The sequence below is a fragment of the Petromyzon marinus genome, chromosome 21, assembly GCF_048934315.1.
Source record: "Petromyzon marinus isolate PM22_M1 ecotype Great Lakes invasive population chromosome 21, UKy_Petmar_22M1.pri1.0, whole genome shotgun sequence".
NCBI classification, from domain to species: Eukaryota; Metazoa; Chordata; class Hyperoartia; order Petromyzontiformes; family Petromyzontidae; genus Petromyzon; species Petromyzon marinus.
Window position 1 is genome coordinate 14,937,747 of NC_133687.1, and position 21,891 is coordinate 14,959,637.

Here is a 21,891-nt window from a genome sequence, read left to right on the forward strand (position 1 = left end):
TGGGCAAGGACCATGGTAATTCAGTGGGCAAGGACCATGTTAATTCAGTGGGAAGGGCCATGTTAATTCAGTGGGCAAGGACCATGTTAATTCAGTGGGCAAGGACCATGTTAATTCAGTGGGCAAGGACCATGCTAATTAAGTGGGCAAGGACCATGGTAATTCAGTGGGCAAGGACCATGCTAATTAAGTGGGCAAGGACCATGTTAATTCAGTGGGCAAGGACCATGTTAATTCAGTGGGCAAGGACCATGTTAATTCAGTGGGCAAGGACCATGTTAATTCAGTGGGCAAGGACCATGTTAATTCAGTGGGCAAGGATCATGCTAATTAAGTGGGCAAGGACCATGGTAATTCAGTGGGCAAGGACCATGTTAATTCAGTGGGAAGGGCCATGTTAATTCAGTGGGCAAGGACCATGTTAATTCAGTGGGCAAGGACCATGGTAATTCAGTGGGCAAGGACCATGTTAATTCAGTGGGCAAGGACCATGTTAATTAAGTGGGCAAGGACCATGGTAATTCAGTGGGCAAGGACCATGCTAATAGTGTTGGGCGTGGCGAAGGCTCTTTGTGGGTGTGGGCGAGGCGGCGTCACCCACCCACCACCACCCCACCCACCACCACCCCACACACACAGCCTCTCTCGCTCTGCCGCTCGCTGCTCAGCGTCTGGGCCCAGGCAGCGCCATGGGCGACAAGGACTTCATGTGGGCGCTCAAGAACGGCGACCTGGACGTGGTGCGAGACATGGTGACGCAGGTAATCCGCGGCGCCATCAAATAATCCCCCCCACACGCGCACAGAGACCCTCACACACAGAGACCCACACACACAGAGACCCACACACCTTCCCTCCACACACACAGAGACCCACACACACACAGAGACCCACACACACAGAGACCCACACACACCCTTCTCCCCACACACACAGAGACCCCCACACACACAGAGACCCACGCACACAGAGACCCCCACGCACACAGAGACCCCCACACACAGAGACCCACACACACACACAGAGACCCACACACACACACAGACCCACACACACACACAGACCCACCCACACACAGAGACCCACACACACAGAGACCCTCACACACACACAGACCCCCACACACACAGAGACCCACACACACAGAGACCCACACACACAGAGACCCACACACACAGAGACCCCCACACACAGAGACCCCCACACACAGAGACCCCCACACACAGAGACCCCCACACACAGAGACCCACACACCCTTCCCCCCACACACAGAGACCCCCACACACACACAGAGACCCCCACACACACAGAGACCCACACACACACAGAGACCCACACACACACAGAGACCCACACACACACAGAGACCCACACACACACAGAGACCCACACACACACAGAGACCCACACACACACAGAGACCCACACACACACAGAGACCCACACACCCTTCCCCACACACACACAGAGACCCACACACCCTTCCCCACACACACACAGAGACCCACACACACAGAGACCCACACACACAGAGACCCACACACACAGAGACCCACACACACAGAGACCCACACACACAGAGACACACACACACACACAGAGACCCACACACACACGGAGACCCACACACACACACAGAGACCCACACACACAGAGACCCACACACACAGAGACCCACACACACACAGAGACACACACACACAGAGACACACACACACAGACCCACACACACGATGTAGCACCTGTGAAGAACGGCACGGTACAACAATTGGGGGGGGCAGAAGCGACCACGCCCGGCCGCCTTTGTCTCCCTAAGCGCCAATGTTTACACCATCGCACCCGGCACTCGTTTTGAGGCAGACAGGCCCAGGACCGGTTCAAGAGAACCGTCATCGGTGTTAGGGCCCTGAGCGGGGAATCGAACTCGGGACCGCTTACACTACCACACCACCATCATCAACATCATCACCATCATCACCGCCATCACCATCACCACTACCGCACCATCAACACTACCACACCATCATCACCACCATCATCACCATCATCACCATCATCATCACCACCATCAACACTACCACACCACCATCACCACCACCATCACCACCACCATCATCACCACCATCACCATCATCACCACCATCAACACTACCACACCACCATCACCACCACATCACCACCACCATCATCACCATCATCATCACCATCATCACCACCACCATCATCACCACCACCACACCACCATCACCACACCATCATCACCATCATCACCACCACACCACCATCACCACACCATCATCACCACCACCATCACCACCACCATCACCACCATCACCACCACACCACCATCACCACACCATCATCACCATCATCACCACCACCATCACCACCATCATCACCACCATCACCACCATCATCATCATCACACCATCACACCATCATCACCATCATCATCACCACCATCATCACCACCACCATCACCACCATCATCATCATCACCACCATCACCACACCATCATCACCACCACCATCACCATCATCATCACCATCACCACCATCATCACCACCACCACCATCATCACCACCACCATCACCACCATCATCATCACCACCATCACCACACCACCATCACCACACCATCATCATCACCACACCATCATCATCACCACCATCATCATCACCACCATCATCATCACCACCACCATCATCACCACCACCATCATCATCACCACCACCATCATCACCATCACCACATCATCATCACCGTGATCCGCGGTGCCCCGCCCACAGCCATGGCCTCTACAATGGCGATGGGTCAGCGGGTGGCCGCCATGTTGCGTAGGGTAACTCGCAGGCGTTGTGCAGGGCTGGTCCAGATGTCTTGTGACCCACGTTTAATCCTCCCAAACCGAATGTTTATATTTATTAATTAAAGTAAGGTGGTTATTTAAAACAGAAATGAATACGCGAAGGCAAAAATTTTTTAGGGCGGTCGATTGATTTGGTGAGGGTGTCACAAGACATCTGGACCGCCACTACTGTACCTGGCTGCGAGACGGTGATGCTGCACTGTTTATAAACACACAGAGTGAGAAGAAACACACAGAGTGAGAAACACACACAGGGTGAGGAGAAACACAGAGTGAGGAGAAACACAGAGTGAGGAGAAACACACAGAGTGAGGAGAAACACACAGAGTGAGGAGAAACACAGAGTGAGGAGAAACAGAGTGAGGAGAAACAGAGTGAGGAGAAACACAGAGTGAGGAGAAACACAGAGTGAGGAGAAACACAGAGTGAGGAGAAACACAGAGTGAGGAGAAACACAGAGTGAGGAGAAACACAGAGTGAGAAGAAACACACAGAGTGAGAAGAAACACACAGAGTGAGAAGAAACACACAGAGTGAGAAGAAACACACAGAGTGAGAAGAAACACACAGAGTGAGACGAAACACACAGAGTGAGACGAAACACACAGAGTGAGACGAAACACACAGTGAGAAGAAACACACAGTGAGAAGAAACACTGAGAAGAAACACAGAGTGAGGAGAAACACTCAGAGTGAGATGAAACACACAGTGAGGAGAAACACAGTGAGAAGAAACACACAGTGAGAAGAAACACACAGTGAGAAACAGAGTGAGAAGAAACACAGAGTGAGAAACGCACACAGAGTGAGAAACACAGAGTGAGGAGAAACACAGAGTGAGGAGAAACGCAGAGTGAGGAGAAACACACAGAGTGAGGAGAAACACGGTGAGTAGAAACACACAGAGTGAGAAGAAACACACAGAGTGAGAAACACAGGGTGAGAAGAAACACGGTGAGTAGAAACACAGAGTGAGTAGAAACACACAGAGTGAGTAGAAACACACAGAGTGAGAAGAAACACAGAGGAGAAACACACAGAGTGAGAAGAAACACAGAGTGAGGAGAAACACACAGAGTGAGAAGAAACACACAGAGTGAGAAACACACAGGGTGAGAAGAAACACGGTGAGTAGAAACACACAGAGTGAGAAGAAACACAGAGTGAGAAGAAACACAGAGTGAGAAGAAACAAGTGTCCGCCTCCTCCTGTTCGCCCCCTCGTCTATCCCCGAGTCATCGACTCTTCTTCTCTTGCCTCGGCCTGTGGGCTCACGACGAAGGAAAGAACGTCTGTATACCCAAAGTGTCGCCAATTATGTTTTTATTTTATTTTAAGGCTACAGTGTTTGTTGACGAATACACACTGTGCGGTTTGAAACATTTTTGGTGAACTTCCGAATTACTCATCAGGAAATATATATTTTTTTAATTCTCATCAGGCCCAATGGTGCAAGTGAAATCTCTCGACTATTATCTGCTTTCTCCCTGGCATCCTATTGTGCGATGAAGAAGGGCCATCACCCGAAACGTCAGCTGTAGTATTTTACTTTTCTCTTCGAGGCCACAGTGTTACAGTGTTAGTGATTCATTATTATTGTTGACTCACGCGTGGAGGTTTCTACGTTAACTTTGCCTGTGCACTGCTTGCAGTGAGTAGTTAGTGGTGGTGGCATCGCCACACGACCTGTGTCCGTGGTGTGGATGGCGAGAGAGGGGAGGGGGTGGGGCATCTGGTGGGTGGGCACCCGGGGGGGGGGGGCATCTGGTGGGTGGGCACCCGGGGGGGGGCATCTGGTGGGTGGCACCCTGAACCAAGATGGTGAGATGCAGGCAAGAGTCTTTTCAAAACTTGAGGCGTGATAACCAAAACCCTCCCGTCAGTCACACCGTGCGTGGCCCTAGAAACCCTCCCGTCAGGCACACCGTGCGTGGCCCTAGCAACCCTCCCGTCAGTCAGTCACACTGTGCGTGGCCCTAGAAACCCTCCCGTCAGTCAGTCACACCGTGCGTGGCCCTAGCAATCCTCCCGTCAGTCACACCGTGCGTGGCCCTAGAAACCCTCCCGTCAGTCACACCGTGCGTGGCCCTAGAAACCCTCCCGTCAGTCAGTCACACCGTGCGTGGCCCTAGAAACCCTCCCGTCAGTCACACCGTGCGTGGCCCTAGAAACCCTCCCGTCAGTCACACCGTGCGTGGCCCTAGAAACCCTCCCGTCAGTCAGTCACACCGTGCGTGGCCCTAAAAGGTAACGCTGCTCGTCCAGTGCAGTTTTTAATGGGCAACCACATTTAGAAACATGCGTTTAAATTTTCGAAGTTATTTGCTCCGCGATAAATTTCCACACGATAAGCCAACTTCGTTGAGATGTTTGTGGCCAGGTCGCTTCTGAAACAGAAGATTATAGCTCAGTGGGCCTTTGCCTGGTAACATGAAAATAGTTTAGTTTTAATAACTGGCAACTGTACGTATGCGTGTTGAACTTCTTTCGCGCCGTGCTTGGACAACCGTGCTCATGGGAGGTGCGGCGACGGCGGGGGCCCCGGGCCCTTACCGCCACACGGGCGACTCACGAAGACGCCTTCCAAGGCCGACGAGCGCGCGACGAAACTCACTCTCGTTGGCTTTTACTTCACGAGGCTTGTGTCAAGCGCGGGTTGGAGAATGCGGGGAGTATGGACGTGGGAACGGTTCACGTTGCGGGTTAGAGCAGTGGGTTTTGGTTCCACTGTGCCGTGTGCTGCCCACAAAATTTCCCGACGGCATCCACTCCACGTAATCTGCGTCATTGATTCGAAAACAGAACTACTGTACAGTCTTCCTTCTCGCTCACTGCCTCGGTGGTCTAAAACACGGCGCTATGAATGAACCCGGCTGAGTTCGATACCCAGCCACGGCTAGAGTCGGTGTGGGTTGGTGAAGGGGACGATGCTGTCCCATCCCCACCCCCTGCCTCGCTTGCCTTACTTAACCTGAACTGACCAGCTTGATGAAGTGTGGTCAAAAAACACCCACGACTGACACTGCGTAGATGAACAGTGGATTGAAAAAGGTTGCCAAAATCTAGGACATGATTAAGTTTGTGCTGGTCTCGCGTGGGATAGTTGTTTGAAGGGGTTAAATCGATTTCTCAAACCAGCCCCCCCCCCCCCCAAATAGTATTGTTCACTCGTTGGTACTAAAGATTGGATTCATGGTAACCTCACAACCATCCCCCGTCGCCTCACAGTCATCACCGCATCTCACGATGGCATCGCGTAGACCCAACGTCACGTCACAATGCCAAATCGTATCGCATCCCGGTAAAGCGTGCGAGTGCAAAGTTGCTTGGCGTTTGCGTATTTGCTGGGATATCCCTCGAGTCGGATGACGATCGCCCACCGATGGCTCACCACACCGCCCGGGAGCAGCAATCGTGCTATGATCTCGCCGCCACGGAGCGGACCCGCCTACGCTGCGGGCTGCAGTTGAAACCAAAAAGAACTGTAACGTTTACAACAATTAAATAACAGAGCCGTGGCATTTTGAGAGCGAGCGGAACCGTGTTTATACCCGCCAGCACGCTCATTCACGACCAAGCCCCTCATCCCCGCCGCCTTGAAAAATAATTTTGCTCGAAGCGTCTGCCACTTTTTCCCCTGCAAATACGTTAAGCGAAAGCGAGTGCTGTCTTCGTTCGTATTGGCTGATGTTCGATGGCCGAGCAACAACTACAATTTCACATTCAGGTGGTCAGGCCAGAAGATAACCCTCGTCCGGAGTAGCGGATTAGTCTATCGCTGTGATGTCGTGCAATCCAGCAAGTGCTGTGTGCATCGATCAATAGAGCTAATCACCAGCCAGAAGGAGGCCAGTCGACCAGCATGTCCAGATCTTATTGCTCAATTACAGGGAAATTGCCTGTTTAATGTGTGCACTGTATAAGGTTCGGTGCTTTTAAGAGACACTTAAAGGCCCCGCACCTCAGTCGCCTAGATTTTCTAGTGACACTGAGCTTCGTGCCACAGAGTCACGGTCAATTATGTCTGTGAAATATTGTGGCTGCGTTACAAATTGCATGATTATTATTATAGCTGCTCGGGTCTACAGGGCACTTGAGCGTCTTTGCTGCATCGAGGCGGTATTCGGTCAAAGAAGACCTTACGAGTAAACAAAATCGGTATACATCCTTGAAGCCAGCCAGTCAGAAACGATCTTCAGCATTCCACACATGCAGTGAAGCCTTCAGAGTCTGCTTCATGGGGAAGGTGGCTCGGAACATACTACACGACAGTGACTTGTGAAGGTTTATTGAAGTGGAAATATTTTATTCATAAATGGGTTTTTTATGATGAAGTTTCTCCACGCTAATAAAACGTCTTGGTTGAAACTTAATAAAGATAACACTTAGGCTTTCACGACCAATATCATCCCTAAGAATACCTATATTATGGCTTAATAAAGATGTTCGTAATATTTCATTAAGTGAACTCGTGATAATGAAAAGGCTCAATACATTCGTAGTTTCTGGCAATTGCCCGTCTTTGCCTGTTATATTTTTTTAAGGCCGCACTATGGACCAATGCGGTGCATTGTTTGTTAATTGTGCTTGTACACCCACTGCCAGCAGCACCAAATAATTCGTTTAATTATCATAATCAGAATATTTTTTTAGACTGGAAGATCCGATGTGCTATTAAGGTCTTTTTTCACAGATGTCAGGTAATATTCTTGGTTCTTTCGGTAAAGTCACGTGATTGTACCGAAAGAACCAAGAATATGAATCCCTGCAGTCACGAAAACTTTAAATAAAAAATGTCAGGTAATGTTTAGTTGTCCTTCCCCCGCACCTCCAAATAGCACGGTTGGCTACGAAAGAAGTCCAACATTAGTGCATATTTATTTATTAGTTCTATGTAGTTTTCCAGTTCTCGCCCATTATCGGAATGCTCTTTCCCCCAAAGGATCTTACACCTATGAGGGGTCTACTGTTAATGAATACTCTCATGTCTCATCACTCTCCTCTTTCACTACATTGGGGCAGATGGCAGCGGTGTGGGGAAACAGGCCAACTTGTTTCCTGGCAGCGACGCGCATGTGTGAAATGGAGCAGTGATTAAATTCCTCGCAGCGTAAACACATTTCTTATTTTGAGATGATCATAATCCGCATGTTCTCGACTCTACTGCCAAGAGTTCCAGAAGTGAAAAAAACAATCTACTTACAAAAAGAGAGATACGGTGAATTGTGTTGGCCCCCAGCGAGTGACGCTACTCCCATACATTTGCGTTCATTATTTTGCGATTCTTCGTTGGTAGTGGTGCACAAACATCAAAAACCTCGACGCGCTCATCAGTAAACACTGCCACGGAAGGAGAAGCAATGTCGTCCGTGACATTTTGGGCAATCCCCGTGCTTTGGAGCACATAAAAGTGTCAGAATTGGCACCTATAATAAATAATATATTTTTCCTTTTTAAGGCAGAGTTATTGATTAATGTGATATTTTTTTTCCATACACCTGAATATATCATTAATGCAGAGACATCGCGTAATTCCAATCACCCTGCTCGATAATGAAGCTGCAACCTTGCGTTGGAAAACAACCCCGTTTAGCCTGCACCCTAGTGTGTGTTTGGCCGCTCTTACATTTGTACGGGATGATAAGCCACATCGTTTAGTTATAATTTCAGCTCACATAGTCGGCACGCATTGTCAAGCGCCTTTTGGCGAAAGGTGCTTTATAAATGCAAAATAGAATAGAATTTGAGGCCTGGTCGCTTCTGAAAAAGTGCTCTATAAATGTTGACTTGAAGCTTTCGTGACTGCAGGAATTCATATTCTTTGGGTCTTTCGGTAAAGTTACGTAGATAGATGAAAAGAAAATAACAAAAAACTACGACGTTTCGATTGCAACACAAGCGGTCGTCATCAGGAAGAGCACTTCCTGATGACGAACGCTTTATTTGGTTATTTTTTGTTATTTTCGTTGAACCTATGCACGTGACTTTACCGAAAGACCCAAAGAATAAGTGCTCTATAGTTCAGTGGGGCCTTACCTGGTTAAATAAATATCTTAAACGAGTTTATAGTGTACCTGTCCTTAGCATGCCTGCTTTTTGTGTTTTTTCATGGGTGTTGTCTTTAATTAATTGTTTTCCTTCATTTGTTTTAGTGTACCAAAAACCTCAATTCTGGTTATCAACAACACTTGCTGTACTTTATTTGTTTTGATTTTTGTGCCGCGGGGCAATTTCATCCTTCCATCGACTTCTCGCCTTGTTCAACACAATCAACTTGAACATAATTGATAATAAATTAAACTATCGTGTCATTCAGTAAATGATTCAGAAACTTAGGAGGGCTTTTAGCACTTGCTTCCTGCTTCAACAGTACATCTTGGTTCAATTGTCCTCAGAAGTTGTGGGATTTTCCAGCGTTGCGCAATACCACTCTTTGCCCTTACTTGACATTTGTTGCACGAAAGTACGACACGTTACACTTGTACCATGCTCCCTCTCTATATGTACCTTGCTTATATCCCATAAGGGGGGGCGGGCAGGAGGTGGTGGGCCTGTCCATTCCTCGTTTATTTGTAAGGGTGTTCGTGTAATGGCCGTGTCAGCTGATAGAGCCATGGCAAACGCAGGTAAGAGGGTAGGGGGGGACATTTTGCTGAGCAAGATCCGTGTTCATGTTTACACAGGGAAGCCTCACCCAAGGGAGTCCCGTAGTAAGACCGTGTTTTTCAGTTGTATCCTCATGCCTGGAATGTTTGGCAACTTCCTTTTTGTCCTAAGTAGTTATTTTTTTCCATATGGAAGGCGAAGGGAGTGCCGGTAAAGTATACCGACAGCACGTAAGGTGGAGAACGCTCAAACGGCCAAGCTTTTGCCGCGGCAAAATGAACGCTCATCACCGCTTCGTTCAGGTCACCCAGGGAAGTCCGCAGGACCGCGTCCATCACTCCGGTGTGGATTGCGCACAGTGAAAGCTCTCCTAGGCAAATTCTAGCCGCACGCTTACAAAGGGAACTACTCTGGGCTAAGATATGGTGGTGTGGGGAAGAGGCGTCTGTACTCGTGCGTCGTTGGATCAGCCTCGCGTGAGCAGTCGTTCACAAGTGTAATAAGAAAACACGAGTGGGGAAAAAGCCGCGGTGATGGGCAAAATCCCCGCTGTTGATGAGAATGCAGTAAAATCACTGGCGGCTGCTCGGATTCAAATGCAGGAGGATCTCGGCCACACTGGCTCAGCCTTTTGAACCACGTTTCACCGTGGCTACAAATGTTCAGTTGTTTTAGGAGCAAAAGTGTATTATTACCCATGGGTCAGAGGCGGTCGCCAAGATAGCGAGTGGAACATTTACAATGCTGCAGCCCGAGTTGGTTTTACAGGACGAACACATTTAAATCATTTTAATCGCACCGTTTGTCTTCTAACGTGCGTCGTTCTGCCCTTCATAAGTGCTCGCTATAACACCACTTGCCCCAATAGTCTGTGAAAGCTATACTGGGGTTTGTCTTTGTTTGCAGTCGTAGGTAGTGGTGGGTGGGGACAACTGTCGGCAGGGCTGGGGGTGACTTGATGATGACGAACAACATTCCTCTTAGAGCAATTAAATCAAATGTATCGTGGGACCCTTTTTTTACCAGTGTCACGGTATGAAAAATAATAATAGGTTTTTACCCTTTCTGGCAATAAAACAGTGGGCGTTTAGATGTTCAAACACCAGATAGGAACCTTTTGCTAGGAATCAAGTCTGCGCTGACCACACGTACTTATGGTGAACATGCAAACAAACATGCTCTGATAATAGTTGCGTTGTCTTTGAAACTAATTGTCCTACACCAGAGACATCCTTACATGCTCCGATACGTGCATTCTCTTCGTACTGTTCGCTATTTGGCATTCTCTGGTCTGACACTGGTAGTGAGACACGGCCTTAAAGAAGGCGGTCTCTGGTGTAGGACAATCGGTTTCAGAGACAGTCCATATATTAATTACCAGAGCATGCTTGTTTGCACCCTCACCACAAGTACCGTGTGTGGTTATTGCAGTTTTGGTTCCTTGCGAAAGGTTTCTGTTTGGTGTTTGAACATCTTCCTAACACCTCCTGTTGTATTGCCAGAAAGGTTAGTGCCTATTCATATTTTTCATACAATAAAAAGTGTCGCCAACGTTATTGCGGTTGTGCTGCCGGTGCCGCGTCACGAGATCAAGAATCACGAAGGAACTCTGCGGCGTGTTCGAGGACGGCCCACAGAAGCGGACATCACAGAGTTACCTCCGAGATTCCTTCAAGTGGCCTCTTGTTCACACACTAGCGTGTGGGGGGGTGGGAGGTTGGTGGGGGTGGTTGAAGTTTCTCACTTCTCCCTGCCACTGAGTGTGATGTTTCTTGTGGCATCTCCATCTGCAGAAGGTGAAGAACCAGTGGCATCTACATTTACAGGCGATTATACAACTGTTAAAGCCATTCCCCATGTTTAGTGTACATGCCGTACAACATGTTTGAAATCGACAGGAGTAAAGTTGGACTTATGAATAAATCGACTTCCGAACAGACCTGGAACCTACCTCGTTCGTAAGTAAAGGAGTCCCTATAAACACAAAACCCCTCTCTCCCCACAGTGAAGGTTCGTTTTTTTATTCACGTCAACCAACCTATACAGAAATCCGCCATGATCTTTAGCGAACAGAATATAATTAGGAAATCCCTTGGGAGCCCCCACACACAGGGCAGGCTTTGAGAAGACAAAGCAAGCAAGTCCTTCTTGTGTACACACCTTGTTATTGTTTGCGAGTCCTAGAAGTAACGTAGCAATGGATCAATGTGACTTGTGGCGTTGGTAGCACACGGACTGGTGGCGATTCCCCCCTGTGTCGAGCTAATTCCCCCATGCCAGGTGTGGCAGACACGTAAGTAACACAATCCGCACGCATTGTCCACAGGTCAGAACAATGAGTGGCTTCTTAAATTACGTGTACCGGTCAACTCCACAGGTTTATTTCACCCCAACTTGTCCCACCTGCTGCCGGAGGCTGCAAATTCCAGGTTGTTTCATGAGTTGCACTTTGGGGCGTTCCATTCTTGCAGGGTCGGGGGGGGGGAGTGTTGATTGTCGAAGGAGAGAGATCCTAAGCCTTTGTGGCAGGGTTCATCCAAACAATATGCGTATAGATTCAGGCGGTCCACGAAGTAAATTATCGCGCGCCCGGCGAGCAACGTGACACCTGGCCATGTACGGATGTCGCGTGTGAGAATCCCTCATCCATCGACTTGCGTTGACGGCACGATGGGTTGTCGTCAAGCTATCCTGATGATCCAACAGACCGGGAGCATTTCTGGGCGCTTGCCAACAATACAGTGGCTAGGAGATGTTAACTGCCTCGCCTGGTATGCAGGAGGCCGTGGGTTTTATCCCAACCCTGACGCCTGCTGCTGTAGATTTGGAGTGTGCGTGTCTCTCTCATCATCATCATGGCGGCTAGGAGATGTTAACTACCTCGCCTGGTGTGCAGGAGGCCCTGGGTTTGATCCCAACCCTGACGCCTGCTGCTGCTGTAGATTTGGAGTGTGCGTGTCTCTCTCTCATCATCATCATGGTGGCTAGGAGATGTTAACTACTTCGCCTGGTGTGCAGGAGGCCGTGGGTTTGATCCCAACCCTGACGCCTGCTGCTGTAGATTTGGAGTGTGCGTGTCTCTCTCTCATCATCATCATGGTGGCTAGGAGATGTTAACTACCTCGCCTGGTGTGCAGGAGGCCGTGGGTTTGATCCCAACCCTGACGCCTGCTGCTGCTGTAGATTTGGAGTGTGCGTGTCTCTCTCCCCGTGGTCGTGTAACATTTTTCCGGGTCCTCCAGTTTTTCCGTGCACATTTAAGAAGCAACGTGCATTTAGAGTACTTGTCTGCTATACATTTCCACGTGATAAGCCACTTCGTGTGAGCTATCACGTTGTAATAGCCAGGTCGCTTCTGACAAAGAGCTATGTAGCTCAGTGGGCCTTACCTGGTAAAATAAAAAAAAGTTGAATAGTTTTTGTTTAATACCGGTGGCCTTCCCAGACTTGGTGTCTGTGAGCGCTGTGTCCAGCTCGTCGGTTGTGAGGGCCGCTTAAGAGGTGTTGTGTGTGCATGGGGCCAGCTGTTGGCAGTGAGAGCATTAGCAGCTTTGATTTTACTGCGTGACAAACGGCTGTAAAAAAAAATCTGTCGCTATTTATAGGTTTATGCCACTGATGTCGCTCACTCTAACCTGGTTTTTGGTTCCGAACGCAACGTGATCACAACGCATCGTTTGAGACGATCTGCGGTTGCACTTTCTCTCCATCTGTGACCGACCTGGTGTCTCTCCATCCGTGACTGACCCGGTGTCTCTCCATCCGTGACTGACACGGTGTCTCTCCATCTGTGACCGACACGGTGTCTCTCCATCCATTACTGACACGGTGTCTCTCCATCCGTGACCGACTCGGTGTCTCTCCATCCGTGACTGACCGGGTGTCTCTCCATCCGTGACTGACTCGGTGTCTCTCCATCCGTGACTGACCCGGTGTCTCTCCATCCATTACTGACCCGGTGTCTCTCCATCCGTGACCGACCCGGTGTCTCTCCATCCGTGACTGACCCGGTGTCTCTACATCCGTGACCGACCCGGTGTCTCTACATCCGTGACTGACCCGGTGTCTCTCCATCCATTACTGACCCGGTGTCTCTCCATCCGTGACCGACCCGGTGTCTCTCCATCCGTGACCGACCCGGTGTCTCTCCATCCGTGACCGACCCGGTGTCTCTCCATCCGTGACTGACCCGGTGTCTCTACATCCGTGACCGACCCGGTGTCTCTACATCCGTGACTGACTCGGTGTCTCTCCATCCGTGACCGACCCGGTGTCTCTCCATCCGTGACCGACCCGGTGTCTCTACATCCGTGACTGACTCGGTGTCTCTCCATCCGTGACCGACCCGGTGTCTCTCCATCCGTGACCGACCCGGTGTCTCTCCATCCGTGACTGACCTGGTGTCTCTCCATCCGTGACTGACCTGGTGTCTCTCCATCCGTGACTGACCCGGTGTTTCTGCACGACGTGTTGGACGGGGGGGGGGCTAATTGTATTAAAAGCGCAACGGCAAGCCAACTGATTGTGGGGCCCCCTGACTGAGAAGGGGAAATGACACTGCAGCAATGGGATAGAGAAAATGAGAAGATGTAATACAGGAATCTGAATAATTGTGTGTTTGTGTGTTGCACTTCTTTCGCACCGTACGTAGCCAACCGTGCTAATCAGAGGTGCGAGGTTTATTGGGCATAAATAACCTGCAGTTTTTGAGGTTAATGGCAATGCTAATAGCAGCATAATTACTGTTATACACGAATGACTTGAGGCTGAATGTAATGTATTATAACATCACTGTTAATTGGAGCATAGGGTGCAGCACAGGCACTTGCGTGCATCGACTGTGCCATGTTGCACTCGGTGCTCGCCCGTGTGCTGCGCCGCTGACGTGAGCATGGCCTGTTTGACACCCTGGTCTTAACAGATCAGTGGACAAAAGCGGTTGTTTGTCTACGTGTGTGTGTGTGCATAGTCACCACAAGTGATGAACATCTGAAACGTTTCTGAGCCTCCCCTAGGTCGACTCGGCCTCAAATGAGTACCTGGTGTGGTGTGTAAACATCGCCACTGGGGAGACTAAAGCGGTCGGGCGTGGTGCTGTTGTATATATTGGGTATTGAAAATTTTATGAAAATGCTAAAAATTAAATGAAATTTGGGAAAATGTGTAGTTGTCCAAAATTATGTTAATTGATGTAATTATGTGCATAGATTATGATCATTAAGATGTAATTGTATTTTTGCGAATGTGTGCAATTATGCTAATGTATGCAGCTATGATAATTAGGCTCTACCTCGTTGTTGAGGGTAGTATTATCAATCGGGATAAGACAATTAGTTGTATGAAGTTATGCAGGTGTGCAAGTATGCTAGATTAAGCTCGGCTTCGTTGTCTAGGGTTGTATTATCAATCGGTATAATACAATTATTCTTGCTTTAACATTTACTGATTATGTATTAGTGTGTTTATATCAGGTCTCCAAATTCAAATCTCACCGCAGGATACAGTTCTTATAATTAAGATTTTTATGCATGAACTTAGGAAAGAAACACTCAAACACTTCTGTGTTAAGCAATTTTAATTTCTTGGTGACCCCGGGCGGGCTGCTTTACATCAAATTGATGTTTGTTTGCACTCCCAACCCCTCTCTTAGTGGCGTCTGCTAAGGGAGGGGACGCACCTTTCATACGAATTCATGGCTATCATGTGTTTGTGTCAAATTGTTGGAACGGGGAGGCTCTGATTTCATGGAATACATATTATCTGGTCTTGTGTGTTTGACCTATTTTCTTGTACTTCTAATGAGTTACCCCAGGATTAATCTCTTGTGATTATTATTTGGTTTATGTTTAACCAAGATTTGTAATGTCATTAGATGTTACCTCCGGTATTTCAAGGGTTTTATTAACTTTTTGCTCCCTGTCTGCATCCAGGGATCCGTGCTTTTTATTCTCGAGATCAGAGATATCGCTTAGTTTGGACTTCAGTTTTCGTGATTGCAGTAACTCATGTACTTTGGTTCTCTTGGTAAAGTCACGTAGATAGATACAATAAGAAATAATATTAGGAATACTGCAGTCTATAATGTCGACTTATTATTATAGCCAAGCTTCAACTTTTTCTGTACAAAAAGAAATATATCAGTTATAATGTCCGTTTGCCCTGTGCTCTGTGTCTGTGCCTGTGATTCTGAATATTTGTTTGCGAACTGCCCTTTGGCAATCTGGAGATTTTGCAGATAGTCGTTAACCTCCCTTTGCCCCGGAGTTTATTATTTAATGGCCTTTTACGACCTCCAGATGCTTGGTGCTTGTGGGAGGTGGCGGGTTTGAGGGTGCTTTATTTATTTATTTTATCGATTATTACAAAAATGGCAGAATTATTTTTAATATTTTTTGGATAAAGGCCTATATATATACACAACAGTGCCGACCACCCACCACCTCGCGTGCCGAGGCGGCCATCATCTGTGAAACTCGCTGACAGCACTTTGCCTCGACCAGCCTGTTAAGGCCACGCGGGCGATATTTGTCTGCGCTGCAGGGTGCGGATGTGAACCGGCTGCTGGAGGCCGGGAGGCGGCCCCTTCACTACGCGGCAGACAGCGGGCAGCTTGACATTCTCAAGTTCCTGCTGTCCAACGGCGCGGACGTCAACGTAAGGCGGCGTCCGTCCCACGCGCCGTTTGTCGGGCCGCCGGCCTTCCAGCGGGTCGGCCCCACCGGCGACGCGTCCACTCGGGCCGGTCACGCGGCCGGCGACTCGGCCGTTCTGTGCCGAGCTGTTCGCTGAAGCGGGGCAGTCGGGCGTCGTCCCGTCATTTGTTAGCCACCGCCGCCAACAACAAGTCGCTCGTGTCCCCAGTGCCCGCTTACGTTTGTGACACGTCACGGCGGTCGGGCAATGAGCGAGGTTACGAGGTTAAAAACGACAAAATCTTTATGTCGACGTTCGTTGGTCACCCTCAACGGTCAGACAAGTCGTCGGTCACGCACAAAGCGTTATGAACAAAAACAATTCTCAAGAACTCTTCCAGTGACGCTCCTTCAAATAAGATACATCAGAGGTGGCGATATGGGCAATGGCCTCTTGTTTAAATGCATGCCTATGCAGGCCACCATACTTCAAAAGGGATTACCGTTGGAACGGCTATTTTAATACACACAATAGACAGGAAGGACAAGATCAATGGGCTCGAATAATGCGCATGCATGATGTACGTTGGCTCGAGCACAGAAGCGTGGTCACCACGTCTACGCCTCGGGATAATGAACGAAACAGGTGGAGGACTTCTCCACAAATCTGGCTGTCGTCGCCTGATGAAGCTAGTTGTAATTACTGCCGAAACGTCGTACTCGGATTGTAAATGTTGTGGCTTGGCTCTCCAACACACCGGTGTGCTGTACTCGTGACGAATTGGCCACGTTCTGTTTACGTGACAAAGCTTACTAGTTGGCTGTGTCGGGTGGTGGCGGGTTTTAACGACACATTTATATATTTACGCGATCTAACCCAACAAGAACCTCTATTATGGCCTCTTCTTCATAGCACACGAGAAGGACATTGTGTCCAATTGTGTTTGTGCCACCACTGCCAATGCAGCAGCAGCAATCGCCAGCAAATGTCTCATCACCCAATTATTAAAGTCTTAATTCGATCACACAATTACTCGGTGTTAATCACACGATTGTCCGATGCGCATACCTCTAAAGATTAAGCTAATCTATCATCTGGCTTGTGAGCCAGTCTTTGGGTTAGATTGTGAGCCCGTATATATGAATAATATTTCATCCATTTAGTCAAATCAATTTGTCATCCAATTCCTCTTGTCAGGGGTTAGCAAGTTCATTACCAGTCGATCACATTCTCACGCAATCATTCGGTAATTCATTCGGTAATTTGTTCATCAATAATTCCGTCACACCGTGAGATTTTGAGTCGACCAATCATTGTCCAGTCGGCGAACAGATGCAGCAGTGATTTAGTCAATTTAAAAACAAATTCTGTCCCAGTAAATAAATAAGTCCAGTGGTTCTGGTTAGTTATACATACATACACACAATCAATCATTTTGTTCTAAAGCTGCAAAGTTAATTTACCGGTCATCTAGCCGGAGAAGGCAATTCAATTAAACAGTGAACTCATTATAAAGTAAATCAATGGCTCATTCAACCAGTCAACCGGAAATTAAGTTGGATAATCCATTAAATCAGTTCGTCATTGCAAAAGGTAAATTTCGTTTGGGCGCACAGGGGCAGAAAGGAGGGCGCTTATTTGCCATGATGGGAATGGCGGTTTTGTCCGCGCGTGCTCCGTGCCGGGCCTGCGCCGGTGTACGTACGTCGAACTGCCTCTCGCCGTACGTAGCCGCCGCGCTGACCGCGCGTGCGGTGGTGTTGCGATGCGCATTGAACACATGCATTGAACACACGCATTGAACACACGCATTGAACACACGCATTGAACACGCGCATTGAACACACGCATTGAACACGCGCATTGAACACGCGCATTGAACACACGCACGTACGAATCGAGCACGCGCACATGCACGCAGTGAACACACGCGCGCATCGACTGCGTGTACGTGGAACTTCTTTGGCACCGTACGTAGCCAACCGCGCTAATCGGGCGGTGATGTTGTGACGCGCGCACGTCGGAGGTGTGTGCAGGCGGTGGATAAGCACGGACTCACGCCTCTCCTCGCCTCCATTTACGAGGGGCACACCAGCTGCGTGAGCTTCCTCCTCTCGAAGGTACCGCCGTACCTGTGATGGATGTATGTACGTAATGACCGCGTCCGGCCCCTCTCTCAATCTCCCACCATTGTTGTCGTCGTCGTCGTCGTCCCAATCCCCCAGCAGCCCAAGCGACCCCTGACCCCCTGTGGGAGGGAGTGCAAAACCGTAGATGGCAACTTGTAACAGGCATCCAGTTCACCACTAAGAAAGCCGTCCCTGGTGTAGGCCAAACAGTTTCGAAGACAATGGCATTTATTATCAGAGCATGTTTTTTGCCGCAAGTACAATGGGTATCTGTTTGTTGTTTGAACATCTTAACACCTGTTTTAATGCCAATGTCCTTCACTCTAACCTCGTATCTCCTCTCCAATCCCTAGGGTGCAGACAAATCATTCCGAGGGCCAGATGGACTCAGTCCGCTTGAAGCAGCCGAGCGACAGGACATCAAAGCCTTGCTGCAGTAGCTTCCACATGCACGCGTTACCGCACGCACACACACGCACACACGCACACACGCACACACACACACACGCACACACACACACGCACACACACACACACACACGCACACACGCACACACGCACGCATCGTCCGGTACGTGGGGGGTACTCGTACACACCGCACAACTCCTACACGCTATCGCATGGGGGCGGGGAGGTGGGCGCCGGTATGTTGCGTGACCTTTGCACCCTGCGTACGCACTCGCGCCCTAATGCACACCCCGGAATAAAGCGCTCGCACATTCGCGCAACAACCAATACCCACCGCTCGCCACGGCGACGGCGACGTCACCGTGGCGCCTGCGCCAGGCCCAGGTGCGCATCGACGCGCATCGACGCGCGTGCGTGACTCGGGTCACAAAACGACACCTCGACTGCCGGGAGCGGTCGATGTTGGCGAAACGCCCCGGTTTTGACGGCCCCGGGTGTGGTTGCCGGAAGTGTGGCTGGCGAGGCGAGCGAGCGAGCGAGCGCTGTGATCGCCCGTGGTGACCCCTGTGTGTGCGAAAGGCCATGTGATTTTACTTTTAGCCACAGGGTTTTCGGAGAGCGTTGGGCTCCGTGAGCATGGTGTTTCCCCCCACCCACCCGTCCTGGCCCACCCGTCCTGGCCCACCCGCGTGTCATGCTCCCCTTAATAGGTATTCCCGAGCAGCAGCGCTTGGCCCCAAAGAGTAAATCAAGTCTTGGGCAGCAGCAGCAGCAAGAAAGGGGGCAGACTTTGTCCATGTTTATACACCTACTCACACGCGCGTGCAGACAGAGACAAAGATCCCCCGTATAGCCTTAAAAAAAACTAGAGGCAAGTGCTGTTAGCGAGCACCTATGAAGGCCGGCACGGCACACGAGGGAGTGGTTGGCCAGCACCACACTCCCTGTCCACACACCATTTCAGATATCCGTCACTGGTGTTTACCGTGAGCGTAACTGTGGTCGCTGAGTTTGTAGCGCAGTACGCTAACCACTGCACTACCGCTCTCCGCGCGCGCACGCACACGCACGCCCGCACCCCGCTCCTCCCCATACTTCCATGCTCTGCGTTCCAAACAAAGTACAGTGCGTGAAGAAGATGGGGAGGAAAAATGCGGGCGCACATTCCCGCTCGCTTGCACAAACACGTCTTCTTCCTCGGGTTTTAATGCTTTGCGTGAATACAGCTAACGTTCCCGCACTCCCTCTCTTATTCCTGAGGTTCTGCCCCCCCCCCCCTACATAAGTCGCCGTTTCTCGAGCTTGGGTAAAGATCGATGCCTGGGGCCTACCCCCCAACTTGTCTTGTTTGTTATAGCCAATTACGGATTTCCATCGTAATCTCCCGCGCACACGCACGCACCCACGTGATGTTATGTTCGTGGCCCCACGAGGTTGATGATGGAAAAGCAAAAGTCGGATTGCATTAAAATTTGAACTGTTTTTTTGCGGTGCGTCTGTTGTTGTGCGTCCGCGAAGGGTTCCCGTCGCTCCCGTTTGCCTTGTTATTGGATGGAGGAGTTGAATCTAGGTGAACTTTGCTGATGGAATTTGCCTTTTAAAGTGTCGCTCTTCGATGAAACAAAAACAGACGGTGAACATAACCCAACTAAAACCAGTCGTGGGCCTCCTGGTGCGGTGTGCAGACATCAGCGTGGGGGAGACAAAGGCGGCCGGGCGTGGTGCTGGCCACCCGCCTCTTGTGCCATTCCGGCCTTCGTAGGTGCTCGCTAGCAGCACTTGCCCCAACAGTCTCTTGAGGCTATACGGGGGATCTTTATGAAAAAAGACGAGAGCTTTTTACCCTTTCTGGCAAAACAACAGGCGGTGTTAAGATGTGCCAACGCCAAATAGGAACCTTTGCGAGGAATCGAAGTCTGCACTAACCACACACGGTACTTGTGGTGAACATGCAAACAAACCTGCTCTGATAATATATGCGTTGTCTCTGGACTGTTCTCTGGTCTGGTGAGACGAGCCCACGAAGAAGGATGTAGCTGGCGTAAGCCAGTCGGTTTCGAAGACAATGGTATATTTATCAGAGCGCGTCTTGTTTGCATGCTCACCAAGTACTGAGTGTGGTTATTGTTGACTGGATTCCTTGCAAAAGGTTTTTTTTCTATTTGGTGTTTGAACATCTTCACACCCCCTGTTGCATTGCCAGAAAGGGTACAACCTTGTTTCTCGTGGGATCTTTGTCCATTCGTGGTTGTGTTGGTGGGGTGATACCAATGGTGGTGGCGGTGGTGGGGTGATACCAGTGGTGGCGGTGGTGGTGGGGTGATACCAGTGGTGGCGGTAGTGGTGGGGTGATACCAGTGGTGGCGGTGGTGGTGGGGTGATACCAGTGGTGGCGGTAGTGGTGGGGTGATACCAGTGGTGGTGCGGCGATACCAGTGGTGGCGGTGGTGCTGGCGGTGGTGGGGTGATACCAGTGGTGGTGGCGGTGGTGGGGTGATACCAGTGGTGGCGGTGGTGGTGGGGTGATACCAGTGGTGGCGGTAGTGGTGGGGTGATACCAGTGGTGGTGCGGCGATACCAGTGGTGGCGGTGGTGCTGGCGGTGGTGGGGTGATACCGGTGGTGGTGGTGGTGGTGGAGGTTGTCGCTATTTTTGAGTTGTTCCCCGTGGAGGTGAAATGTCGCGGCACAGGAGGAGTTGTATTCCTGTAAACAGCTGGACAATGACACTTTCATACATAGAGGACTGCAGAGCTTGGGAAATTGTTGGCTTACCACGTGGTTTCAGCCCCTCCCCCCACTCGTCTGTGGCTCCTCCGAGCGCCTCCCGAGTCGTCTCGCTATTCACTCAATACCAGAGGCAGACGGCTCGTTACAAGTTGACATCATCATCATTATTATTCACTCAATGCAAATACTAGAGTCCGACAGCTCGTTACAAGTTGACATTATTATTATTCACTCAATACCAGAGACAGACGCCTCGTTACAAGTTGACATCATTATTATTATTATTATTCACTCAATACAAATACCAGAGACAGACGCCTCGTTACAAATTTACATTTTATTATTCACTCTCTACAAATACCAGAGGCAGACGGCTCGTTACAAGTTGACATCATTATTATTAGTATTATTCACTCAATACAAATACCACAGACAGACGGTTGACATCATCATCATTATGATTATTCACTCAATTCCAGAGGCAGACGGCACGTTACAAGTTGACATCATCACCAT

The 21,891-nt window shown here is 49.7% G+C and overlaps 1 protein-coding gene across 1 annotated transcript; it reads left to right on the top strand.

Moving 5' to 3' along the window:
- Positions 1-602: 602 nt before the first annotated feature.
- On the top strand, positions 603-20,128 carry MTPN (myotrophin). Its single transcript, XM_032958256.2, has 4 exons — positions 603-761; positions 16,017-16,130; positions 18,146-18,229; positions 18,592-20,128. Exons 1-4 carry the CDS (start codon positions 690-692, stop codon positions 18,676-18,678), a joined length of 357 nt encoding a protein of 118 aa, XP_032814147.1. The 5' UTR covers positions 603-689; the 3' UTR covers positions 18,679-20,128.
- Positions 20,129-21,891: the final 1,763 nt, after the last annotated feature.

Excerpts from the sequence above, each read along its gene's own strand:
- MTPN (XM_032958256.2), top strand. The coding sequence starts at position 690 with ATGGGCGACAAGGACTTCATGTGGGCGCTCAAGAACGGCGACCTGGAC. Across the intron at positions 762-16,016 it reads TGCGAGACATGGTGACGCAG|GGTGCGGATGTGAACCGGCT; the intron begins GTAATCCGCGGC and ends TCTGCGCTGCAG. Across the intron at positions 18,230-18,591 it reads TGAGCTTCCTCCTCTCGAAG|GGTGCAGACAAATCATTCCG; the intron begins GTACCGCCGTAC and ends TCCAATCCCTAG.